Raw genomic sequence first — 24,533 nt, forward strand, 5'->3', positions numbered from 1 at the left:
TCTTTTAGTCTAAGAACACGACGTTCGTTTCATATCATTCCTCCACCGTAATAATCCACTCGCCTTGGCGGTTTTATAGTTCGCCCTCCTATTCACTGCTCATTTTAATTTCGGATGAACACCCAATCGCTATAGGTTTGGCTATGGTGCTCGGGCAATTGATCTGGCGTTTACGGGTCGCCGAGAAGCCCTACCTAATATCCAGGATATCGAGGGATTGGCCAGGTCATTAAATTCAGGGCCCTCTCTTATGAACAATGCTCAACTAAGGGGGTGCCACTGGATTACAGTACTTGATCCCCCTCCTCCGCCTTGTCTGTAGCTTCAGCCCTTTTCACGGTCGACTTCGGCGCCTTCCATCTTTTGCCCTATCTCAGGGTCTGTCGCTCGTTCATTCCGATCTTTTGTCTGTTTACAGGCTGTGTCTTTCTTTAAAATTTACTTTCACCTGGGAATTTCAATAACCACAGTGAGTTTATCGAAAAATGACAAGTATGAAAGGCATCGAGTTGGTGCTGACCCCTCCAGGGCTATAGGGAGTAACATCCCGATCAAGGCTTCAAACGACGATCCTGTTTGTTTGTTGACGTCAAGGAGAACGCGCTCAATCCGTAAGTTACATGCTCTAGGGCTTTTTCATTCGCGACGCTGCCATCCCTACGGAATAAAGGGAAAGCATGCAAGGGACCATTCCTTCGCGGGAAGGGAGCATCCCCATCGATCTCCCCATTTTATATCGTTCAAATGACGAATGATTGGCCACCTGGAATCTCCTGTCTGCAACATGAGGCGCCTGCGCTTGCTGTCCTGGCTTTTGAAAAAGAACACGCGCCCAGGTGGGACCTGTTGACTGACATATTGCTTAGCCTCCGACAACAACACTCCGACTGCCTCTCTTTTATCACGCCTAACCGATTGATTCGGTGCTCCTGGCGAGTCGCGCATTTGAAATTATAACCCTGAGATCTATTCATTCGTTCTTTCTCTCCATAGTTGAGCCCGTGGACGCGGCTTTTTCATTCACAGCATGCAGGACATCCGACTGACGGCCATCTTGATGGCTTGCTTCACTCTCTTTCCCTCTTATGCAACTGCATTCTGGCGTCTTCCTTGCCGTGGGCGAACTGGTGTCGCGCGGCTGGATCCCCTTGTGGACCCGGGGAAAGTCTCTTCTCATGTGCATTCGGTTCACGGTGGTGGAAGTAAGTATATTGAAGTCTCGAAGGTGTTCCACAGATAATTAATCATGTATAGGCTTCGGTATGAGTTCTGACCAGAATTCTCTTTTGGGCTCTAGCTGCACGTCTTGCGCTGTGACGCAGGATAAGTCGGCATATTGGACCCCAGCTCTATACTTTATGCATACCAATGGCAGTGCCGAGCTGGTTGAGGAGGTTGGAGGCATGCTTGCGTGAGTTTATTTAACACATTGTATGATTATTGCTAATACATCACCAGCTACTACCTCCTCTATGGAGAGAATGTCACCGCGTTCCCGAATGATTTCCGCATGCTGGCCGGTGATGCCTTCCAGCGTAACTTCACCTGGCCAGTTCCCGACCCTCCCAAGTCCTCGTGGACTGGTGCTCAAGCCTCGCAGGCCGCTTTGCGTCAGAAGGCTATTGGATTCAACTGCTTGAATTATCAAACAACCGCCGAAGCATCCCTTTACCGTCACTTCATGCCGAACAAAACCTACCTCGACGAGCACTGCACGGACGGCGTTCGGTTCGAGCTGATGTTCCCATCCTGCTGGAATGGTAAGGATGTCGATTCCGATGACCACAAGTCCCACGTTGCGTATCCATCTCTGGTTATGGACGGTACCTGCCCCGAGGGATACGAAACTCGACTTGTATCACTCTTCTACGAGACAATCTGGAATACATATGCTTTCAAGGACGTTGACGGGTACTTCGCGCTGGCCAACGGTGATCCCACTGGATACGGGTACCACGGCGATTTCATCCACGCCTGGGACGACGGTGTGCTGCAGAAGGCTGTTGACACTTGCACAAGCGAGACAGGTCTGATTGACGATTGCGAAATCTTCGACATCCAGACAGAAAATAAGCAGCGCCAATGCGAGTTTGAAGTTCCCTCTGTGCTTAAAGACGAAAACGTCTTCATGTATGCCAACGGATTGCCAGGCTCAATGGGTATCGAATGGGGCCCAGCCTACGCTTCGATGGATATGGACTCTTCGGCTACCACAACAGCTGCAGGCATTCTTCCGTCGCTGGCAGTGCCCTCCATCTCTCTGGGTATCACAATCGATACGGGCGACTTGTTCGGCAATCTCAATATTGCCCATACCGCCACCGCTGAAGCCCCGGCAATTACTTCGACTTCTACTTCCACGTCGACCCCCACGCCCACACCGACCCCCACGGCATCTATTGTTCTCGACCCCATCACCGAGGAGATTATTTATCTTCAGCGGGATATTATTGTCCTGATCGATGAGAACGGTGCCCCGTATGCAACCACCACGGGCAGCACCCGCACTTTGTCCACTGCAACCACAACCGTCATTGAGACCTCCACAGCCGTTTCCTACGTGAAGAGGGATACTGCGGAGGCGGACTCTGTAGAACAGGAGCAGCCCGCTACCCACGCACGCAGACATCTCCACCGTCATGGTCACCTGCACAACAAGTTCTAAGAAACATGTTGTTCAAGATATAGTGGGAAACGGACGCAGCGCGTGACTTTCCCAGTTACTTTAACCAACAGGATATAACCCAGCTTCTTGGCCAAGTTGGACCCCGTACTTGCTGGACTGTACCCAGGAGCTTTGATTCGTGTATATGATTTTCTGATTGTTGGACATCTTCCAGTCAGGCGGGGAGGGTGTGCTATGGCCATACTGTCGTTCTCGTGATAAAATTTAAATGCGTCCTGGTACGCAAATGGACTGCATTAGTCAATACAATCAAGCCTACGTAGAAGATACAAGCTCTTTTCAAGCTTTGATCGCATCTTGATTTCGTTTTCTGATCATCAGTTACTCTCTATTTCTCTATATTGCCTCACATTAACATTATAACTCTAATCCTATAAGTATAGAAAATGCTGCTCCACCAAAATGATAGATAGGACGACACCAATCCGTATGTCTCAGCCAAACAGACCTCCCACTACTGAAACACCACCAAATGTTTCGTCCCAAACCCATCATATCGAGAATGTCTCAGTGCACCCCCATACAAAAGCAGCATCAACCTCACCATATTTGTGTAGGCAACGACGAAAGCGGGTACATTCACTGTGTGACATGTGCAATGAACCCCGTAGGACCGATGAGACCCAAACATGACTCGAAAAAAAGCCAGACAAGCACAATATCCAAAACAGAACGAGCTAAAGATGATCTAGACCAGGACAGTGATTGACAGCATCCAACATTCCAACTGGTTCCTGGGATCAGCCAACATCCACCTCATCAAGCAACAGCCAGCGTCGCAGTCATTTCAAGGCACTGTCTCTTATCTGTGCCTACCGCAGTGTAACACACTCATTTCTACTGCGCAACATACGAGCCGAATCTCTCCTTCGGTACCTTTTCCGTCTGAGAGCACTACGTACCACTACGCAGCTAACGTTATCACCCACAAGTGACATCTCACCGAGCTGGGATGACCGTAGTAGATTTCCTGACTACGCTACACACCAGCGCAAACTATTCTCAGAGTGTTGATTTCCCCAATAAGGATTCCTTGTCTTGGAATTGGGTCTTAGCTACTATGTTTTCTGGCTTCCGGTTAGCTAGGCCTATGCTATTGTGACGTATTTGAGCAAGAGCAAGGAGCTCATGACTCTGTTTACCAAATGGTTACATACAGTCTCGACCATGAGGTGGTATGAGCTGAGCTATCTGCGTTTCTGATGTGCTGGGGGTTATTAGTAAGTGTTGCTTTGTCCCTATCAAGAGTGTGTTGGGCTTGCATTGGCAAGGCTGAGATCTTTTGAACTTTATTAGTCTTTAGAAAAGACTAATCTAGCTGTGCTGGTGCTGGAGCTGCATTTCGGGCGATATAAGAAGCGACTCAATCGCCGCTCGCTGCTGAAGAAATCGAGCCAGATCACAGCCTTTGCACCTAATATCTACCTCAATTACAACATTATATTCTATACACAAGAATATCTAGCACCCTGTACCTCACCGGCCAAGTCTTCATCTTACTCTCCCTCTTCCTCTCCGCCGCCATAGCATTCCCCCAACAAACCGGCACGGTCACAGCTTACGCAACTCCAGCGATAATAACTCCAGCCGTAGCGCTCCGCTGCTCAGATGGACAACTCGCCATCTACACAACTGACTGCACACTAGGAATACCAGTATCCTACTGTTCGAGACCAGAGCCTCCAATCAAATGCCCACAGGGTTTCTTCCCGTCAGTTTGGCATCCAGACCACTGCATGGAACAATCAACCTGTTTCCCGCTTAATGCAGCGTGGATCACGACTGAGTGTTCGAATGGTGCGCTTGCGTATGCTACGTCAACCCTATACGATGGGACGCTTGCTGGAGGACAGTCGACTATCATAAGTGGTGCGTATTTTCTTTTTCTCGGGTCTTCATCTCTTTTCAATTATTCGCCTCGCCAGAGAAAAGGCCAGGAAATGAAACCTCTAACTGGTTTTCCGTGACCAAAGCTGTCTCCTGCTCCTGCGCCGAAGATCAGTGGTACAGCATGGCCCTCCTCGAAGGCTCAACTACCTACGATTCCTTCTGCATGCCATCCAGCTACTGTCCACCAGGCATGACGACCTCGGTCTCGTTTAATGATTACTGTGTCACTGCACCTGCGAGAATCTGCTCTGGTATTCCTATGGAGACTAATTTCTGTAAATGTGCTTATGCGGGGCAGACGCCTGTTTATCCTGAGTATCAGGGTGCTGTTCCTACTGGGTGTGAGTTTTGAATTTTCAGGTATTTGTAATGAGGATTGGTTAGGGTGGCTTGGCTTTATTTAACAGGGTAATGGGTTGTGTGGCTAAATTCAAGTTCTAGTCTGTTTATGGTTGATCTTTGGTTGTTCCTCTAACCCTAATGCCAATAGCGTCTAGGTGATGATATTAGATAATTGCCCCAGATATCAATACTTCTAATGATTTGAAATGCTGCGCATTAGAGAAATTGGTTATATTGCTCATGTCTCGTAGGTGTATGATACATGGCAGAGAGTCTGACCTTGATCATACCGAGAATGGAAGGCTTTAGAAAACCGTCAAGGCCCTTAAACTCTTCAGGTAATGGACCCAAATATTTGACAATCCCGATTATCATTCCACCCTTGTAGACAGAATCGAAAGACGCATGGCCAAGGTAAAGTAGGGATAAGACGACCATGTAACTCCATAAGTCGCAGGCAAAACATGGATCTTTCTTATGAAGACATTCTGGGGAACAATATCTTTGCCAGACCAATTTTATTTGCAGGTCAAATCATGGTGGAAGTCACGACAAGGGTCCCTTTAATATTAATTAAGAGAAGCCTTAGACAGCTCGTCTATTTTTGAAAGCTGGGTTGAGCTAATGTTATGCTTTGAACGGCCGGGATGCAAGTATCATGCCTGTCATCATATTGGCATGAGGCAGACGCAAACACGATGCCAATATACGGCTGTAGTAGAAAAATAAGGCAAGGAAGTCGTGGGGTTGATCCTGAGTATCGCAATATCAATGATGGTTGTCAGGCAGGCAGACACGGTAACGGCTGCAGTGGCTATCGGCATCGCTACCATCTGCATCAGGAAGACCGGAAAGGAACGCCAAAAAAAAGGATAAGATGGGGGGAAAAGGAGGCAACTCCCCTCGGAGGTACCTAGGTGACGATTCCTAGTGTTCGTTGATAAACAGTGTCAAGGTTGAAATTGCCATCATGCAAACGGTCCTAGACAGAATCACCCGTATCCTCGCTGTAACAACCGTAGCCCAAATACAATGAAAGTCACGTGTTACAACTAGACTAGAAGAGAGCTGTTAAGAAGAGTAAGGGTTAAACTTGATCATAAGGTGATGTTTGTCATCCCGATTAGGAAAGTAGGGCTCCATCCATATCAAACACGTGATGCCCCACATATTGTCTCTTTAGCTACATGCATCAATGCAGCATCATGCATGCAGCACGTAGATTGTTGACAGTCGCGTTGTAGCATTAGCGCGCAATAGAGAAATATTGCTTCACATCTCACACCGCTCTTATGCTATTCTATCTTCTCTTCTTGCACCCGCCATTCCGTAAGATTAGAATTGCCCGTGATTGCAAATGAATCCAATTACTGCTTTCCAATGGCTACATTCCCACTAGGAATTGCGCCCCCTTGACGTCTGAGCCTGAGTGATATAAAGACTACCCAGCTAGGAAACCCCCACGTGGCCCTCTCTATGATTCGCTTTCTACGCCGCTAACTAAGCCACACTTGGTCAAGCATTTCCAACTGCACCAAATGCAATTAGCCTAAACGCGCCATGCCCCATATTTCTGGCGTCACAAAGGTCCAAGCCCACCATCGGCGTCCCAAAGCGGGAAATGGGGGAAAGCAAAGAAAGCTCCGAATGCCGTCTTAACCCCGGAGCCCCGCATCGGCCCGTGTCTGTTTCGTCATAAAGAGAGGGTTCTCCCCGCATGAAGTCGTCCTACAAACTTAACTCTACTTTATTCTCTCATCATGTCGGACACTCTGCCTGAAATGCAATATCGCTTCCTCGGCCGGACTGGGCTGAAGGTCTCTGTTATTTCGCTGGGAAGCTGGCTTACTTATGGCGGTCATGTCGGAAATGGTATGCTTGCAGAGGAATTCTATTGTTACTGTCGATTGAGATTAATCAAGTACAGAAACTGCCCTTGAATGCATGAAGGTCGCCTACGATGCCGGCGTCAACTTCTTCGACACAGCCGAAGGATACTCAGGCGGCCAGGGCGAGATTGTCCTCGGACAAGCGATCAAGAAGTTCGGCTGGAAGCAGAATGACCTGGTAATCTCGACCAAGGTACATATCCCAAACCAAGCATCCATCTCACGCAAAGCACTCACACCTCACAGCTTTACTGGGGCAAAGCCAACAGCGCCAACCCAGATAAACCTCTCAACAACAACGGCCTCTCACGCAAGCACATCATCGAAGGCATGAACCTCTCGCTCCAAAGACTGGATCTCCCTTACGTGGACATTGTCTTCGCGCATCGCCCAGACCGCGACACGCCCATGGAAGAAATCGTCCGCGCCTTCAACTACCTCATCAACAACGGCAAAACGTTCTACTGGGGCACATCAGAGTGGTCCGCCAGCGAGATCTCCGACGCCTGGCGCATCGCTGATAGACTCGGACTCATCGGTCCAGTCGTCGAACAACCGCAGTATAACCTGCTCGTGCGCGAGCGCGTCGAGAAGGAATACCGCTGGTTATACGAGGCGCATGGGCTTGGATTGACTATTTGGTCGCCGTTGAAGGGTGGGGTTTTGACGGGGAAGTATAATGATGTCTCTGCGCCGCCTGAGGGGTCGCGGTTGGCTGAGTCGAAGGATGGGTATGTGCAGAATTTGAAGAAGACTGTTGGGGATGATACTTGGCAGCGGCAGCTTGATCAGGTTGCGGCGTTGAAGCCTGTTGCTGAGGCGCTGGGCGTTTCGCCGGCGCAATTGGCTCTTGCTTGGGTTTTGAAGAATCCTAATATTTCGTCTATGATTACTGGTGCTTCGAGGCCGCAGCAGGTTACTGATAATATTCGGGCTTTGGGGGTTGTGGAGTTGTTAACTGAGGAGGTTGTTGAGAAGATTGAGGCTGCTCTTGGGAATGCGCCTGCTGTCGAGACGAGACGGTTTTAAATTTGGGTCTGTTTGATTGTCGATAAATCAAAAGTCGGGTATATGATTTGGATATGAACATATGAAATCTTTGAGCTTAGTCAATCTCTTCAAATATCATCGTTGATATAACCTCAAAAGACAACGCATTAAACTTCCGTTCTACATGTCTCGACGACTCCGAGTCTTAGTCCGTAGCTGCGACACATCCTATGTATAGTTTTCCCTTTCAGAAAACTAGAATCAAGACCAGAACCCTCAGATGCCTCTAACGACATCGCCTGAGCAGCAATTGGTACTTTGTTTCCGCGCGAATAATATAGGGAGAGATTTCTTGCAGGTCTGATATGGCTGCTAGAGGACATCGTTACTCTTAATGTATAGGAATCCGATGCTGGTGAGGGCACGCGAGCGATGTATCTACTTTTACCCCACGTTTCTGCTGGGTAAGGTAAATGTATATTAAGACTGAGATATGGCAATCTTCAAACACACTTTCCACCATCAACAACCATCTCAGTACCATTGATAAATCGACCCTCATCGCTAGCCAAATAAAGACACATGTTAGCAATATCATCAGCCTCAGTAAGGCGACCCAGCGGCACATTTCCAATAAACTTCTCTCTGTTCTCGGGAGTGTCCTCCATACCCGTGAACATAGAGAAGAGCCCAGTACCAGAAAGGAGAGGAGCAACGCTGTTGACTCGGATATTGTGTGGACCATACTCCGCTGCGAGACCTTTAGTGGCCTAAAGCGACAAGACATTAGTAATTTCTCGGAGACAAAAGAACAATCACAAACTTACGTTGGTAACTGCCCCCTTGGATGCATTGTACCACACCAACCCAGGCCGCGGCCGACTCGCACCAGTAGATGAAATGTTAATCACTGAACCGCCCGAGCCTTGCTCGATGAAGCGTGGCATGACAGTCTTCGTGGCGAGATAAATGCTCTTCACGTTAACATTGAACACGCGCTCCCACTCCGCATCTGTGACCTCTGCTGTAGGCTATCATAAGAGTCAAATAATCAGCAAACAGGTCCTTGTATATGTAATGCACTTAATGTGTTCTCAATAACCGACCTTGTTCCGATAGGTAGTGCCCGCATTATTCACCAGCGCGTCGAGTCGCCCAAATTTTGAGAACGCCAATTCCAAAACCGCTTTCCAGTCGCCCTCCTGGGTAACATCCATACGCTGGAAGATAAGATTGGAGGGGTTCAGTGCGGCGACTCCTTCGCCGCCTTCAACGTTGATGTCCGTGACGATTACTTTGGCGCCTTCTTCGCCGAAGCGTCTGGCGATTGCTGCGCCGAAACCTGAGCCTCCTCCTATCGAGATTGATGTATTAGATGGGAGTTGGCTACGGTGCGGGGGTGGTTTGCTTACCGGTGACGATGGCAACTTTGCCTTGGAGCCTTGTACCTTGGGACATTGTGTGTGGCTTTTGTGTTGACTGGAAGTAAACTGGAGATTGTCAGAGATATCTAGAGAGATAAGTCTGCTTAACGATGTTCAGGGGGCTGTCAAAGAGGGGTTTCGGTAGCAATTTTGGAGGTCGGAGTGAAATCCGAGGGCTTCCCCGCAGTGACTTGTCCCATGCAGGCTTCATTGCTCTTGACCTACTTGTTTATCTTTGATCGTCAGGCGAAATGGGATACTATAGTGCCTATTTAATGGCTGCACCTGAGCGCACACTGCAAAACAGAGAAGAATCGATTGTTATCAGCTCTATATAACTATCCATGGATACCCACTTGATATAAACTCAGGTTTAAAGCGAATTTCCTCCATTAAAGGGCAACACTTTCTGCGATACTTAATCCAATCCAGTACGGATCATTGTGAAGCTATTCCCAAGTCCCCTGGGCACATTGAACCAGATAAAGACTTTACGGAGGACCCAGCATCTATGAAAACTAAGTTTCGGCTCACTCTATTGATTTGTTCATTGCAATTACAAATTATCACCCCTGTTGCTTTATAATTAAATTAATAAAACACGGCAGAAAGCGAAAGTACACGATAAAATGCAAGAGAACACATCTGGCGAGGATCGCCAATGCAAAGTTCCGCTCATAGTTTGGGGTCCACTTGCTGTCGATGATCATTGCGATTCAAAGTAAAAGCAGCAGTCAGTTTTAAGTTAATGGCAAGATACATACATGTATAGGCGGTCGCCTCATATTTAGCATTATCGTTGGTTGTGCTCTTCTAGAAACAGTTCCAGTTTTAGGTTGATATCAAAAACAGCCCCCAATATGAACAACGCTACTATTTTAGCGTTTCTTTTACGCCACCCGCTTATCATATTGTATTCTGGGTCCTGCAGTTCGTTGAGATATCACAGGTTCTATTTCGTTGGCCGAGATCTTTACAGTGCGTGCTATAGATCCATACTAAACTTAACATAGCAAGATGTGCTCGGGTTGTTTCCGCCATTCACCTCTGCTATCGGAAGGTTTGCAAAAGCGGGCCATGGTCCATCTTGTCATCTTGCGCGTTGACACAAGGCTCCGAAGATGAAACGGACTATTGCATCAGTAACTGTCGGTGTTCGGACGTGAATAAAATCCTTACGGCCCCCACGGGTCTCTATACTGCTGCCTTGTCCGATATTGGACCCTGATCCATACAATCGGTTTCCGATAAGTAGCTTGCTGGATCCTTGGAGTATGTCAGATGGTCTGTTCCTTCCACTGATCTAGCATATTGCACCCTAACTGCAATCTGTCGCCAAGCTTGTCTTTCTCCTCATTGAGCTCTCAGCCTACGATGACGTCCTGTAACTGGGGCTAAATAAGTAGCAGATGTCAAGTACACATCCCAACTCCCAAGGGATATAGGTCCCTGGGTCTCGCCTGACTAGTGAGAGTAGATCTTGGGACAATTGTCAGCCTCAATGGCGTAGAAGAGTATAGATCAAAACAAGCCATAACCAAGCAGGCTTTTCAGCCCCCAAGGAAGAGGCGTCTAAGCGTGAAGGATGCCAAAGCGCGGGGATAGAAGAGGAAAGGCAGTGGGGAGTGCCGATCAAGGTGCCCCTGTTTTCCGCCCCGCTCCATCGGAGCCTTGTCGACTTTTCCACCAATTCGCTCATGTCTGGCGTCACCTTCGACTCAGATACGCATGGTGGCTCCCATGACTCCCATGACTCCAGATACACCAGATACGGAAACACCGACCGAACGAAAACGAGTGCGCCGCTGGCACCACCGAGGCTTCACCGGCTGTTCAACATGCCGCCGCCGTCACGTCCGCTGCGATGAGGCATCCCCGGTTTGCAATAATTGTGTGCGCTTGGGACGCGAATGTGATGGGGCTCAGGGAAGGATGACCTTCAAGGTCTATGGGCCTACCTCAGAATCCCCGCCAGAGCCATCGGCACCGACACGACGGAAGAAGATTACGAACACCTCAATACCCAGCCCGGAGTCTGGGTCGAGCGACACATCTACAGTATCTCCGTCAGCAGACGGGGGAGATGGGTGTGAGATGGCTTGCGAAGCTGTGGTCGTCTCACCCACCGTGACTGCACCGCGGACCAAGTTTCGCTTCCAGGAGCCCGTCACGTCGACCAGCATCGCCATGTCTATCCAGCGCGCCGACGAACGATACTTAACACACTTCATCGATCAGGTCTCCACCCTTCTGATCATCTATGACAACCCCAACACCGTCAACCCATACCGCGCATATTTCCCGGACTTTGCTCGGTCATCGCCGACAATGATAAATGCCATGCAGGCATTGGGCGCATTACACCTTGCGAATACAGCAACAGGAACACAGCGGAACAAACATTTTCAACAAGCGATGGGGAAATACGGGACCGTGGTGAAGGGATTCCGTGCTCGATACGTAGATCCCAGCCAGCAGCTAGGTCTGACTGATTTCGCCACGTGCTTGTTGTTATGTCTATTCGAGGTTCGAGCTATACTCTGTGGATAATTCCCGTCATGTACTAACATATTACTAGATGATGGACTCCCAGCACCAGAATTGGGCTGTACATCTCAAAGGCGCGCGCGAGATCTACAATCTACTTTTCTACCCAAATACCGGAGATTCAAGACGCGAAGTCCAACGCGTTGCTGACACAAACCACCCACTCCGCTCATTCCTCGTTTCTTTACTCTCCTACCTCGACGTGGCTGGCGCGTGTGCAACGCCAGGTGGCACAGTGGTCAGAGGTAGTTATTGGAAGACCATGGGAGGAGGGTGGGAATATAACCTCGGTACCCCGAGCCTATCCACCACAATACCGGATAACCCACGTCTGGTTGAACTACGAGAAGCGTGGTCCAGCCTGATGGAAATCCAGGCGACGATTAGCACATTCGCACAAGATAAGAAGACGTGGATGACGAATGACCAGTCTGACATGATGTACAAAGATATCTTCAATCAGCTTGTGATGTGGCGGGCGGAGACGCCCGTCTCTTTGCAGCTGGTGGGTGATCTGGATGATGAGAGTATTGCTGAATATCCGTATCCCGATGTTCTAGAGTATGCTGGGTGTATTGAAGCATATGAGAAGGCGACTTTCGTCTATCTGCACCAGATTGCTGGGGCTGGCCGTGTTCGTTGGATTACTGATTACACCTATTTGGATATGTTAGTTAGCCGCATTGTCATGTTGATTTGCAGGCTATCTAAGGGTGTTGGGCAGTTGGCTGTTTTGTGGCCGCTTTTCATTGCTGGGCAGGAGACTCGCAATGAAGATGAGCAGAAATATGTGCGCCAGACTATGCATGAGTTGAAACGATTCGGTTTTAAGGTGTGTTTGGTTTTCGTCGAAGGCTGAATCAATGCTAATGGTGTATTAGAATGTTGATAAAGGCCTCGAGGTCCTAGAAGACATCTGGCTCAAGCGACGCTCCTTTCCAGATGGCTGGATCAAGACATTGGATGAAGTCCAGCCGAACATTCTTCTTCCCTGAGAACTTGATCCCGATATTCTCCGTCTTATATTTCGACATCCAGTCCCTCTGCTATTCTCATGGTTCTGCAACGGATCAGGGACTTCCATACTTCCTCAACAGCCGCCCAAGTGCATTTTATTAACCCTGTCGCCACTTCTTTCTTGAACGACATATCTCCTACTATTATCAACGTTAAGATACCCCACGCCATGACTCTTCAAATTGTTTATTATTTCCCTATGGATCACCTCCGACTGTACTCCCGTGCAACAAAATGTATATAGACGAACGAACATATCAAGAAAGCAGCGAATCAAGAACATAATCACGATCATTTCGAATCAAAATACTTATGCGAGACTGATAGTCAAATACTATACCCCCATTGCACTAGTCACAGCATGGCAGGCCCTTTCCGTCTTTGTCCACTGACAAAATACCAACTCGGCCGGGAATAACGCACGTCATGCACTTTTGGCGCCGAGAACACGAATAGCCAGTAGGGGTGCCAATATTCCAGGCCTCATGCTCTACCATCTCCATAACAGCCTCCACAACAGCTACCGTTTGATGCCAGAGCTCCTTCATCCAGTCTATAAGAAGTGAGCCGTGTTCTGTGAGCACCACCCATGACCGAACTGAGATGATCGGTATTCCGAAAAGCCACACAACCGTGGACCTGTAATTGACTCTGTCTGGGCGTACCTTGTCAATCTCCTTCGCGGTTGTAGGACCAGAGAATCCCGTGTTGTCTGTCTGTGATGATTTTGGAGATGATATACACGCATGCGTCTGACAGGCGGACCATTTGCAGGGAGGGGCATGTTTGTTGAGTCTCCCTACACATCGTACTTGACTAGGTACCAAATCAGTGAGCTTAAATTGGTCCAGCTTTCGGATCGACTGCGATGTTCAAGCCCATATTGTCGAAAGAAACTTGGCTAGAAAGCTCTCCTCTCCTCCCCCATGTAATTAGTACACCGAAGGGAACTCGTTGAAGAAGCCGTCAAAGTCCGTCCATGACATTGCTTCTGTTGTCCATTGTGAGGGGAATTGTTTCCCAAATTGCCATTGCAACCCCGAAACAAGAAGGGTTTTAACTGGTCCAGGCGGATTACGCCGTCTTGAATGGAGTCGTCTGGCCAGACGATGCCTCTCACCCTGGTCACCACACGGTTTAAAAAAATGTGGTCCGACAGCTTGACAAGCTCTGTTTCAGATACCAGCGTGGTCTACCGTGCATCACGTCTTCCACGTTTTCCAGTGACATGCCAGCTCAACCACGCACGCTCCAGTTCGCAGTTTCCATAATCATCCCTGGATGTGTAGGTTCAGATAGGAGGCTCTCTTGTCTCCCTCCCCGCTTTTGATGAATTTGCGTGCCCCAGCGATGTACACCGGGACATGATCGTTATCCATATTTGAAGGTGAAGTAGACTGGATGTTTCTGGTTCGTACTCATTGATTGGATGGAACAAAGCCAACCCGCATCATGAGGACACAATGAACCAGGCAACGGATATCCGGGCTAACAAAAGGTTGGCTCATGACACTTCGCAATGACAATCGCCGGCTTTGATGAGGCCGCTCACTCATTCTTGTCTTGTGGTCGTGTGAATCTGACTCATAGTCAGTAGCGACGATCCGATCCTCTTCATTTCACGACTATACGGTCTCCGGCCTGGGTAATTGGCTTGGTGCTGTGTTCCAGCCTTGTCCATGACCAGCTCAAAATTCTCGCTATTCATAGCAGGCATAGGAGGCGCAATACTCCAGTTAGGGAGAGCCCAGGATGAACTGAGGTTAGTCCCTGCTTTGGTGTAATAAGCGATGAGAGAATCGGAGATCTGGAGTATGTCGCCTGTGGCACAGAGGCCCTCAGCATCGTCTAGGGTAAGACGGGGGGCAGTGACGCGTCACTTGAGTTATGCGGCAGAAAAGTTCTGCAGAATAGCTTCTCATTCACTTCTGATGAAGCTGTCCATTGGTTTGATGAGTGTGAAAATTCAAAGGTGCTTTGAGAGGTCCAGAAATGCGTCGAGCATGACCCTCTATCGAAATGAGAGTAAGGGGTAGAATGTCTGACGCTGGCTCCTGAAAACAGCAACAGGCCTACCGAGGTCTTGTGCTGGTTTAATTAGGTATCAAGTGCACGACGACAAACACCCAACCGCTCGTGTCCTGTTTGAGCGTTAGAAAATGGCGATGCCTTGTTGAATGGATGGCATGAATATACTAAGGTGCACACGATTCCATTCGGCCTCGGTCAAGATGAGAGTAACTGACGCGTTTCAGTCGCTTCATCCTCTGCTCTGGCATTCTGAGGCATTTGGCATGAAGTTTGCCCCGTTAGTAGTCCTAAGGTCTTTGGGGGAGATGTTTGATGCCACAAGGCGAGCATGCCAGCGGGTCGTTATTGAATTGGTAGTAAGCCAAGCAGGGATATGATAGATGCCAGCGGGAGCACAAGCTAGAGAGAAGAACGCGCTCTTCGGCCTCCTGAGTCTGGTGGTGTTCTTGTCTCCTTTCCTTTCTCGCCCTCAAGTCTCTCATGTCGTTGGTGATTTGTCAAACAACATTCTTGATTCACCTTGTACTCAAGATCACAAAGGGTTCTTGACGATTCGTCCCTATGTATGCAGGTCAGCTTTCATTCTTAGATTGTCAAACTCCTCAAACACATACCATCCACTCGGAGTTTTGCTCGGAAATGGGCATTTTGTACTTCATGTTGTGTGCTGAAGAATTGGGGACAGTAGAAAGTGAGAGTGAAAAAATGAAGTCGTACAGATGCATCGACGTAGTGTCTCGATGCATACTTTGGTCAATTCCGCCTTTCTCTCGTACATGTGGCATGTCGACGATGTGAATTAGGTCGTTTGCCAAAGGGCATCTCAACTTGCTCCAGTCTCAGATCTCCATGTCATCGCGTGGGCTCTCTTCGCCACTAGGATATCTGACGGCATTTCTCCGAAGCGTCCATAACAAGAAATAATTCGCGTGGGCAGATAGAAAACTTCCCAGGAATTCATTAGTCCAGCCATCTCCAGTGCAAACCGAATCAACTCACAAGCATTTTGATGCCTAGCATCCAATCATCTTGATCAGGAAGTCTGGCGTCCCCGGATCCATCTCCTTGGCTATGCCTTGCTCAAATTCAAGCTGTCAAAATCAAGCTCACGGATTGTCATATTTTGTGATTGACGGTGTTGTGGACGGTCTCGGATCATTGTTTGCTCTGGCCATGTGCGAAATCAGTGTGCTCTTTGTCTTGACGCGAAAGAGGAATGACTGGCTTGAGCAGTTGAAATCGCTTGTTTGTTATCCGTGTGACGATATTTCCGTTTTATCGACTAACAAAGAGAGAAGCATGTCTTGTAAGAAGAAAGAAGGGTGGAGGATGACGAACGATAAAATGAGACGAGGCAATAAGAAAGGAATATAAATAAGGAAAGGTAGTATATATATATATATATAAGGGAAAGAAAAGAAAAGACCTCGAGACGTTGAATTGAAAAAGAAATCAAGAGAGGAAGCAAAGCGAAGAAGAGAAGAGAAGAAGAGAAGAAGAGAAGAAGAGAAGAAGAGAAGAAGAGAAGAAGAGAAGAAGAGAAGAAGAGAAGAAGAGAAGAAGTGAAGAGAAGAAGTGAAGAGAAGAAGTGAAGAGAAGAAGTGAAGAGAAGAAGTGAAGAGAAGAAGTGAAGAGAAGAAGTGAAGAGAAGAAGTGAAGAGAAGAAGTGAAGAGAAGAAGTGAAGAGAAGAAGTGAAGAGAAGAAGTGAAGAGTAGAAGTATATATAAGGAGGGAAAGAATACGAATGAGAACTGGAAGTTCCATGGTATACTTCAGTTGCAATTCAGATTGGCAATCTCAAAGTGTCTCATTGTCACTATTCACTACGACAATTTCACTTTTACAGCCTCAAGGTCTAACAAGTCATGCAAGTAAGGCTACCAAGACGACCACAAACTTTATCACGATTATACAACACTAAGTCTATACAATGCAAAACTTCATGAAACCCAATGGTCATAGCTCTTGCCCTTTTTTTCATCTCACTTGAAGTATAAACGCAGATATTATGTTGTGGAGTAGCACACTGGTTGACTCTTGACCTCGAAAGCATTGATCTAGACACCCCATGAAAACAAGAATCAACATTCCAGTCGAAGTTTCAGGCAGTTCCTCGTATTATCACACATAACGTATCAAACACAGGATATAGAACAGCTCATATAGCACTTGTGGGCTGTTATAGCTTAGTCACATCACGGTTGGCGCGGGCAGTGGGTCGTCCGCAACCGGTTTCGTCGAATATCCATGCAATGTCATGCAATAAGAATGTGCTCTGGTGAACAGGTTTCAACTTTTGAAATAAAATGCATGCCCATAAGAGAAATCCGAGCTAAACGAAATATTAGGCCACCTACTGTTTAAGGTTAGGCTAGCAAAAACCTGCCCCCAACCAACTTTCCGCGGACCAGAAAGCTCCGACTTTTGCGGGATCTGGTTTGATCTTGACTTTTGCCAGTTGGGTGTACTGGAGTATTTTTCTATTTATTTTCTGTCCCATTGATTTGTTCATCCTAGTTCGGTACGTAATTCTTACCTGCATGATCTGATCTGAACATTAACACGGGAGTCCAGGCTCGTAATTAAAGCTGTGGGGTGGAATCTCCCCTGCTCTTCCCGCTGAGTGGGTCGTTCGCCGAGCTTGACCGGAGACCGTAAAACGGCGGAAAGTCTATCAAAAAAATTCTCCTGCAAACAAGCAACTCAAATACACAGTTGTTCGTGTTTCCTTGCGTGCTAGATCCGGATATGGCTCCTCACGACGCTACTGCCGGCCCCGCCGACCTGCTCGTCGAGGGCGAGGGCGATCGCAATCAGGTCGAAGCCAAGGATGATGCCGCTTTGCTGGTAAGTGATGGCACTCGAGCGACTCGCAAATACAAAACAGTGGACTAATATGTGATCTCTAGCGGACCATGGGCTACAAGCCGGTATGTCATGTCAACTGGAAAATCAATGATTGGAAACTGATCTCAACGAACAGGTCCTTCATCGGACATACAACTTCTTCGAGAACTTCGCGACTACATTTGGTACGTGTTAGCGACCAGCTTCTTTACTTACAATGCTAATTTCTGTCTAGCTGCCCTCTACTTTGTCGGTGGTGTGCGTGTCACTTTCAGCACTGGTATTGCGGCCGGTGGAAACCTGGCCTACTGGACCAGTTACGTGGTCACCATGGTCTTCACGTTCATTACTGCCGCTGTCATTGCGGAGGTGTGTTCGGCTTCCCCGTCTGCGGGCTCGATCTACCTGTGGGCTGCTGAGGCTGGTGGTCCTCGCTTTGGTCGGCTTCTTGGTTTTATTGTTGCTTGGTGGAGTACGACTGCTTGGACGACTTTCTGTGCCAGTATGTTCCATATCCTCATGAGGCTTGCGGGGTGATGGCGATACTGATAGGAACATAGGCAATACCCAAGCTGCAACAAACTATATGCTTTCGGTATGCTTCTTCCTCTGTCACGCCAGGATCTGCTAACATTTCCGCAGGAAATCACTGTATTCAACTTAGACTTCCCGTCAGACACCAGCGACGTCAAGTTCCGTGCCGTTCAATGGATCTGCACCGAAATCCTGCTCGCTCTGGCAGCCCTACTGAACTTCTTGCCTCCCAGGTACTTCAAGTATGTCTTCTGGTTCTCAGCCGGAGTCGTTATGCTCGACTTCTTCCTGAACCTGATTTGGCTGCCCATCGGCACTGCCCAAACATGGGGCTTCCGTACTCCTCATGAGGCCTTCATGACCACGTACAACGGTACCGGTGCCCCGGCTGGCTGGAACTGGTGTCTTTCCTACCTTGCCACCGCTGGTATTCTGATTGGATTCGATGCTTCTGGTCACGTTGCGGAGGAGACCAAGAATGCCTCTGTCACTGCTGCTCGTGGTATTTTCTGGAGTACCGTTGCCAGTGGATTTGGCGGCTTGGCTACTATCATTCTTTTCCTGTTCTGCGCGGTTTGTCTCGGTCAATCTCTACTTTTCACTGTTTGATATGCTAACATGTTTCTATAGCCTGACACTGAGACACTCATGAGCTTCGGCTCTCCTCAGCCATTCGTGCCTCTGTACGCCGTTGTCCTGGGCAAGGGTGGCCACATCTTCATGAACATCATTTGCGTGTTTGCCTTGTGGGTGGTAAGTCATTAACTCCCTTCGATGATGACAACACATGCCTAACCATCCTAGAACACCGCGATCGCCATCATCGCCGCTTCTCGTCTTGTCTTCGCCGTCGCCCGTGACGGTGTTCTCCCCTTCTCAGGCTGGGTCTCCCGCGTGAACGGCGGTCAGCCACGGAACGCCGTCATCGTTGTCTGGGGTGTCGCTGCCTTGGTCACCTGCACCATTCTCCCCTCCAGCGTCGCCTTCACCTCGCTTGTCTCAGCGGCCGGAGTTCCCAGTGCAGCTGCTTACGGTCTCATCTGCCTTGGTCGACTGTTGTGCACTCCGAAGCGCTTCCCCAAGCCCCGTTGGAGTCTCGGTCGCTGGAGCAAGCCGTTCCAGTTCATCGGTGTCTTCTGGAACGGATGGGTTGTTGCCGTTCTGTTCTCACCGTACGAGTTTCCTGTCACCGGTGAGAACTTGAACTGTATGTATTTCTTCCCTCTCGTGGTCTGTTTATATTGCTAACATTTCGGTAGATGCACCTATTATCATGGCAGGTGTCACTATCCTGGCTTTGATCTCTTACTTCATTATGCCTGAGAGTGCTTGGCTTCCTCGTACTCGCCTCGCGCACTTTATTGATAGCAAGGGCGCTGTTGAGGAGACTGTGGAGGAAGTCAGCTCTACAGACCGCGGTGAGCCCAGTACTCGATGATGTATTGTGGACTGTGGACTGTGAAACTCTCATGGATAGTACCGATCTGGACATATGCCTTTAAGATTTCACTAGATATATTCAGCGTAATTAATTAGCTATCTCAACTAGTTGCTGTTGGTTCAAGGAATGATTTCTAGTATCTAATTCTCTTAACTTTTGAGTATTAAAATATCTCTACGTCAGTGACATGGAGATGCTCTCGGTTCGTCGATCTTCCCCGCCCCCGCGAAGATGGGCGTTCAACTAAACAAGGGGTTGAACCTTCGACCAACTCTCATAGGTGCAGAAATCGGACAACACAGTTCCTCGGGTTTCATTAGGGAACAGGTAGCCGCTTCCCCTCTTCCAACCTCCGAGATTCGGTGCTTGTCCAAGTTCCCTTCCTGTCTTATTTCTTTCTCTTCGTTTTGCTTTTGCTTTTGTTTCTGCTGCGTCTTTGCTAGATCGTCTGTGGTCTCAGTCTCTGTCTTCTGCCTCCTGTTTCATTCTCGCCCGACGCCTCTCAGTCCGGCCTGGATGCAGTACCCCCCGGCTCATTTCCTCGGGCCCAATAAGCATTCCATACATGTGACGACGCCCCAGCGCAACGTGCAACTTGCATGATCTCTCACCATGGGTGCTCCAGCGTCCATGCGGTCAGCGCTGCCGTGTCTCGCTCGCGCGGGGAAACTGGTGTCGGTGACGCACTCGGGTAAGCTTCTCCAATCTCCAACTGAAGCTCGCGTGCCGAGCCGGCGCGCAATTCCAGCCATTTTCTAACAGGATACTTTTACTTTCGGACTTAGCTTCTCAAATTCGACATGCTACCTTTCTCTCGTCTTTGCATGCTAAACGCGTACCCGTCTCTCCTCCGCTATGGCCTCGCGTCTCAAAGCGGACTGCTACTACCTCTACTCCAACTCCCTCGGAATCCGTGTCCACAAAGCCATACGCGGAATTGACTATCGGTGTCCCTCTTGAAATCTTCCCCGGTGAACGCCGTGTCGCGATCACACCACAGAACGTCGCCCTGCTTTTGAAGAAGGGTGTTTCTCGTGTCCTTATACAACGCGGTGCGGGTGAAAATGCACAGCTGTTGGACGATGCCTACGAAAAGGCCGGCGCGACTCTGGTCGACCGCGATGCTATCTGGTCACAGAGTGATATCGTCTTGAAAGTCCGCAGCCCGCAATCGGAGGGTCCATTCAATGAAGTCCAAGCTCTCCGTCAAGGCTCCACGGTTATCTCGTTCCTGTATCCCCTACAGAACAAACCCCTCGTTGAAGCGCTCGCAGCTCGCGGCGTGACTGCTTTTGCGATGGATCGCATTCCTCGGATTTCCCGCGCCCAGGTCTTCGACGCTCTTAGTTCTATGGCGAACATTGCTGGTTACAAGGCTGTGCTGGAGGCTTCTAATCACTTCGGTCGGTTCTTGACTGGTCAGGTTACTGCAGCTGGAAAGATCCCTCCCAGTAAGGTCCTTGTTATTGGCGCTGGTGTGGCTGGTCTGAGTGCAATTGCTTCTGCCCGTCGCATGGGTGCTATCGTCCGTGGCTTTGATACCCGTCCCGCTGTCCGTGAACAAGTCCAGTCTCTAGGCGCTGAGTTCATTGAGGTTGATTTCCAGGAAGATGGTGCTGGTCAGGGTGGATACGCTAAGGAAATGTCTAAGGAATTCATCGATGCTGAAATGAAGCTGTTCATGGAGCAGGCGAAGGAAGTCGATATTATTATTACTACCGCTTTGATTCCTGGCAGACCTGCACCGAAGCTCATTACTAAGGAAATGGTTGCTGCTATGAAACCCGGTTCTGTCATTGTTGATCTTGCTGCGGAAGCTGGTGGCAATTGCGAGGCAACGGTTCCTGGTGAATTGAGCAAGTACAAGGATGTCACTATCATCGGCTACACGGATCTTCCTTCTCGTCTGCCGACTCAGTCTTCGACGCTCTACTCAAACAATATTACCAAGTACCTTCTCTCCATGGCTCCCCTGGAAAAATCGTTTGGTATTGACTTCAAGGACGAAGTCGTCCGTGGTTCTATCGTGACTCTCAACGGCGAAATCATTCCTCCTGCTGCTCCACCCGCTCCCCCTCCGGCCCCAAAACCTGATGCTCAAGCAGTAGCAGCTAAGAAGGCCGAAGAAGTTGCTTTGACGCCTTGGCAGCAGGCTACCCGGGATGTGACAATGGTTACCGGTGGAATGGGTACAGCCCTAGCCCTGGGAAAAGCCGCCGGTCCAGTCTTTATGAGCAACATGATGACCTTCGGACTCGCAGGTCTGGTCGGATATCGCGCTGTGTGGGGTGTAGCTCCTTCGCTTCACTCGCCACTGATGAGTGTGACAAACGCGATTTCGGGCATGGTGGGTATCGGTGGATTGTTTATTATGGGTGGTGGTTATGTGCCCACTACCATTCCTGAGTATCTCGGTGCTGCATCGGTCTTCTTGGCCTTTGTGAATGTCTCTGGTGGCTTTGTTATCACTAAGCGCATGCTTGATATGTTTAAGCGTCCCACTGACCCTGCCGAATACCCATGGCTGTATGCCGTCCCAGCTGTTGTGTTTGGTGGTGGTTTTATTGCTGCTGCAAGTACTGGAATGTCTGGTATTGTTCAAGCTGGTTACCTTGTCAGTACATTGTTGTGCATGGGCTCTATCTCTGGTCTGGCGTCTCAGCAAACCGCCCGACGAGGTAATATCTTTGGTATTCTGGGTGTCATCTCCGGTATCCTGGCTTCGTTGGGTGCAGTTGGTTTCTCGACGGAGACCCTGACGCAGTTCACTACTGTTGCCGGAACAGGTGCCATCATCGGAGGCTTGATCGGCCGTCGCATCACAGCAACTAGTCTTCCCCAGACTGTTGCTGCTCTCCACTCCGTTGTTGGATTGGCTGCTGTTTTGACCAGCGCTGGAAGTGTGTTGGCTGACATTGCCGACATCACAACCCTCCATCTGACCACAGCGTATCTGGGTGTTCTCATCGGTGGCGTCACATTCACCGGTTCCATCGTCGCCTTCTTGAAACTAGCCGGTCGTATGTCCTCCAAACCAACCATTCTACCTGGCCGACACCTCGTCAACTCAACTCTCCTGGGAACCAACATGGCAACAATGGGCGCATTCATAACAATGGCACCAGGAAGCCCCGCAATCGCCGCCACATGCTTAGGAGCAAGTACGATCCTCAGTTTCCTAAAAGGATACACAACAACAGCAGCCATCGGCGGCGCCGATATGCCCGTCGTCATCACCGTCTTGAACGCCTACTCGGGCTTCGCTCTAGTTGCTGAAGGCCTAATGCTCAACAATCCACTACTGACCAGCGTAGGATCTCTAATCGGTGTTAGCGGCTCCATCCTCTCATACATCATGTGCATCAACATGAACCGGTCCCTGACAAACGTCCTCTTCGGTGGTATCTCATCGCCGGCGGCACAGAACCAGAAAAAGATCGAAGGGGAAATCACCCAGACCAGTATCGACGATACAGTGGAAGCCCTATCCAGTGCTGAGAACGTCATCATCGTCGTCGGCTACGGAATGGCCGTCGCCAAGGCGCAGTATGCCCTTTCCGAGATTGTCCGTATCCTGCGCGCCAAGGGTGTCAATGTGAGATTCGCTATTCATCCCGTTGCTGGTCGTATGCCGGGTCAATGTAATGTGCTCCTTGCCGAGGCATCAGTGCCATATGATAGTATGTGATGAGGCCCGAGACTCCCTCCCCTTTATGGAATGAATTGTTACTTACAGTTACAACCAGTCGTCCTCGAAATGGAAGAAATCAACGAAGACTTCTCCGACACAGATGTCACTCTCGTTATTGGCGCTAATGATACTGTTAACCCCATCGCTATGGAGCCTGACTCGGCTATTTCCGGTATGCCTGTGCTTCACGCGTGGAAGAGTAAGGAGGTTATCGTTATGAAGCGGGGCATGTCTAGCGGTTATGGTGAGTGCTATCTGTCTATCTCTATCCAGGATTATTAGGATATCATATTATCCCTCTATGTCTGTGCATGGACTTGGCTAATAATTACTCTTCACAGCGGATGTACCAAATCCCATGTTCTTCATGCCTGGTACGCGCATGCTCTTCGGTGATGCTAAGACTTCTTGTGATGGTAAGTTCCAATCCGGTCTTTCATATTTGGCTGTTAAGACATCCATGCTAATTTCCCTTTTCTTGTAGCCATCAAATCTGCCCTAGAGGCACGTAAGTAGGCTTTCTCTAGGACTTATAGCCATCCACGTCGATCAATTTCTTCATCGATCTTTTGTTTCGAGTTATTAGTTATTTATCCTTCGCGCTCATAGTTAGCTTTTGCATTGCATTGCTGATGGAATACTGCTTTTGTCACAGGCATGCACTTGCCTTGGTTGAATTGAGTTGTTATTCGTTATTCTCCAGCCCTAGTTCCACCACACAGAACGGAGTAGACTGGACCCAGTTACCCTGAGCCCAAGTCCTTAACGTACATTAACCAACATCCCAACCTTATTCTATCATCTCAGCAAAGACAAACTCAGGGGTAGGCTTTAAGTCTCCCAAGTACGTCACCGCTACTATAAAGTGGATATCCGTTCACAGTTTTCATCCGCGGGGGTTGCGTTTCCGGGGGCTTGCAACGGCCTACATGGATATCAGAGCTCGGAGGTAAAGCTGCAACGGGCTAGTTCGGTGGCTTTTACAACCCTGTACTCCGTACAGTAGCTGCAGACCCGTTTTTCCGTTTAATCTATATTCGCCATTTTCAGTACATACTTTAAAAACTCTGACACTTGGTCAAAGCTTGTACTTTTTATTTGTACTTTTTAGGTTCGGTGCATGTATGTCTCAAACGGCTGAACGGCTGGCAGGGATGTTTATTCATCAGATCCACTCAGAGGAACTTTGACTCCGGTGAGTAG

General features: G+C 48.9%; 8 protein-coding genes across 8 annotated transcripts; 6 read left to right on the forward strand and 2 right to left on the reverse strand.

Annotated features, from left to right (window-relative positions):
* Window positions 1–1,027: 1,027 nt before the first annotated feature.
* Window positions 1,028–2,665, forward strand: N7446_009407 (DUF1996 domain-containing protein; the record flags this gene model as incomplete). The annotated part of the gene is made up of 3 exons (XM_058518152.1): window positions 1,028–1,202; window positions 1,255–1,411; window positions 1,459–2,665. 3 exons carry the CDS (start codon window positions 1,028–1,030, stop codon window positions 2,663–2,665), a joined length of 1,539 nt encoding a protein of 512 aa, XP_058368940.1.
* A 1,487-nt stretch (window positions 2,666–4,152) lies between these two features.
* On the forward strand, window positions 4,153–4,928 carry N7446_009408 (uncharacterized protein; the record flags this gene model as incomplete). The annotated part of the gene is made up of 2 exons (XM_058518153.1): window positions 4,153–4,559; window positions 4,619–4,928. Coding segments are annotated over 2 exons (717 nt in total), but the record flags the coding sequence as incomplete, so codon positions are not given.
* Window positions 4,929–6,663: 1,735 nt separating this feature from the next.
* N7446_009409 (uncharacterized protein) lies at window positions 6,664–7,875 on the forward strand. The gene is made up of 3 exons (XM_058518154.1): window positions 6,664–6,790; window positions 6,846–7,000; window positions 7,054–7,875. The coding sequence occupies exons 1-3, from the start codon at window positions 6,679–6,681 to the stop codon at window positions 7,834–7,836; spliced, it is 1,050 nt and encodes a 349-aa protein (XP_058368942.1). The 5' UTR covers window positions 6,664–6,678; the 3' UTR covers window positions 7,837–7,875.
* Window positions 7,876–8,300: 425 nt separating this feature from the next.
* On the reverse strand, window positions 8,301–9,255 carry N7446_009410 (SDR family oxidoreductase; the record flags this gene model as incomplete). The annotated part of the gene is made up of 4 exons (XM_058518155.1): window positions 8,301–8,567; window positions 8,625–8,828; window positions 8,904–9,151; window positions 9,210–9,255. The coding sequence occupies 4 exons, from the start codon at window positions 9,253–9,255 to the stop codon at window positions 8,301–8,303; spliced, it is 765 nt and encodes a 254-aa protein (XP_058368943.1).
* Window positions 9,256–10,891: 1,636 nt separating this feature from the next.
* N7446_009411 (Zn(II)2Cys6 transcription factor) lies at window positions 10,892–12,763 on the forward strand (the record flags this gene model as incomplete). Its single annotated transcript, XM_058518156.1, has 3 exons — window positions 10,892–11,747; window positions 11,800–12,600; window positions 12,650–12,763. Exons 1-3 carry the CDS (start codon window positions 10,950–10,952, stop codon window positions 12,761–12,763), a joined length of 1,713 nt encoding a protein of 570 aa, XP_058368944.1. The 5' UTR covers window positions 10,892–10,949.
* A 372-nt stretch (window positions 12,764–13,135) lies between these two features.
* On the reverse strand, window positions 13,136–13,569 carry N7446_009412 (uncharacterized protein; the record flags this gene model as incomplete). Its single annotated transcript, XM_058518157.1, has 2 exons — window positions 13,136–13,501; window positions 13,528–13,569. 2 exons carry the CDS (start codon window positions 13,567–13,569, stop codon window positions 13,136–13,138), a joined length of 408 nt encoding a protein of 135 aa, XP_058368945.1.
* A 3,996-nt stretch (window positions 13,570–17,565) lies between these two features.
* N7446_009413 (putative amino acid permease) lies at window positions 17,566–19,636 on the forward strand (the record flags this gene model as incomplete). Its single annotated transcript, XM_058518158.1, has 9 exons — window positions 17,566–17,664; window positions 17,727–17,747; window positions 17,801–17,849; window positions 17,900–18,166; window positions 18,225–18,259; window positions 18,307–18,771; window positions 18,829–18,951; window positions 19,003–19,405; window positions 19,458–19,636. The coding sequence occupies 9 exons, from the start codon at window positions 17,566–17,568 to the stop codon at window positions 19,634–19,636; spliced, it is 1,641 nt and encodes a 546-aa protein (XP_058368946.1).
* A 615-nt stretch (window positions 19,637–20,251) lies between these two features.
* N7446_009414 (putative nicotinamide nucleotide transhydrogenase) lies at window positions 20,252–23,846 on the forward strand (the record flags this gene model as incomplete). Its single annotated transcript, XM_058518159.1, has 5 exons — window positions 20,252–20,330; window positions 20,425–23,319; window positions 23,386–23,574; window positions 23,672–23,746; window positions 23,815–23,846. The coding sequence occupies 5 exons, from the start codon at window positions 20,252–20,254 to the stop codon at window positions 23,844–23,846; spliced, it is 3,270 nt and encodes a 1,089-aa protein (XP_058368947.1).
* Window positions 23,847–24,533: the final 687 nt, after the last annotated feature.

The sequence above is a fragment of the Penicillium canescens genome (assembly GCF_028828765.1).
Source record: "Penicillium canescens strain IBT 15451 chromosome Unknown utg000006l_segment0_segment0, whole genome shotgun sequence".
In the NCBI taxonomy this organism is placed as follows: domain Eukaryota; kingdom Fungi; phylum Ascomycota; class Eurotiomycetes; order Eurotiales; family Aspergillaceae; genus Penicillium; species Penicillium canescens.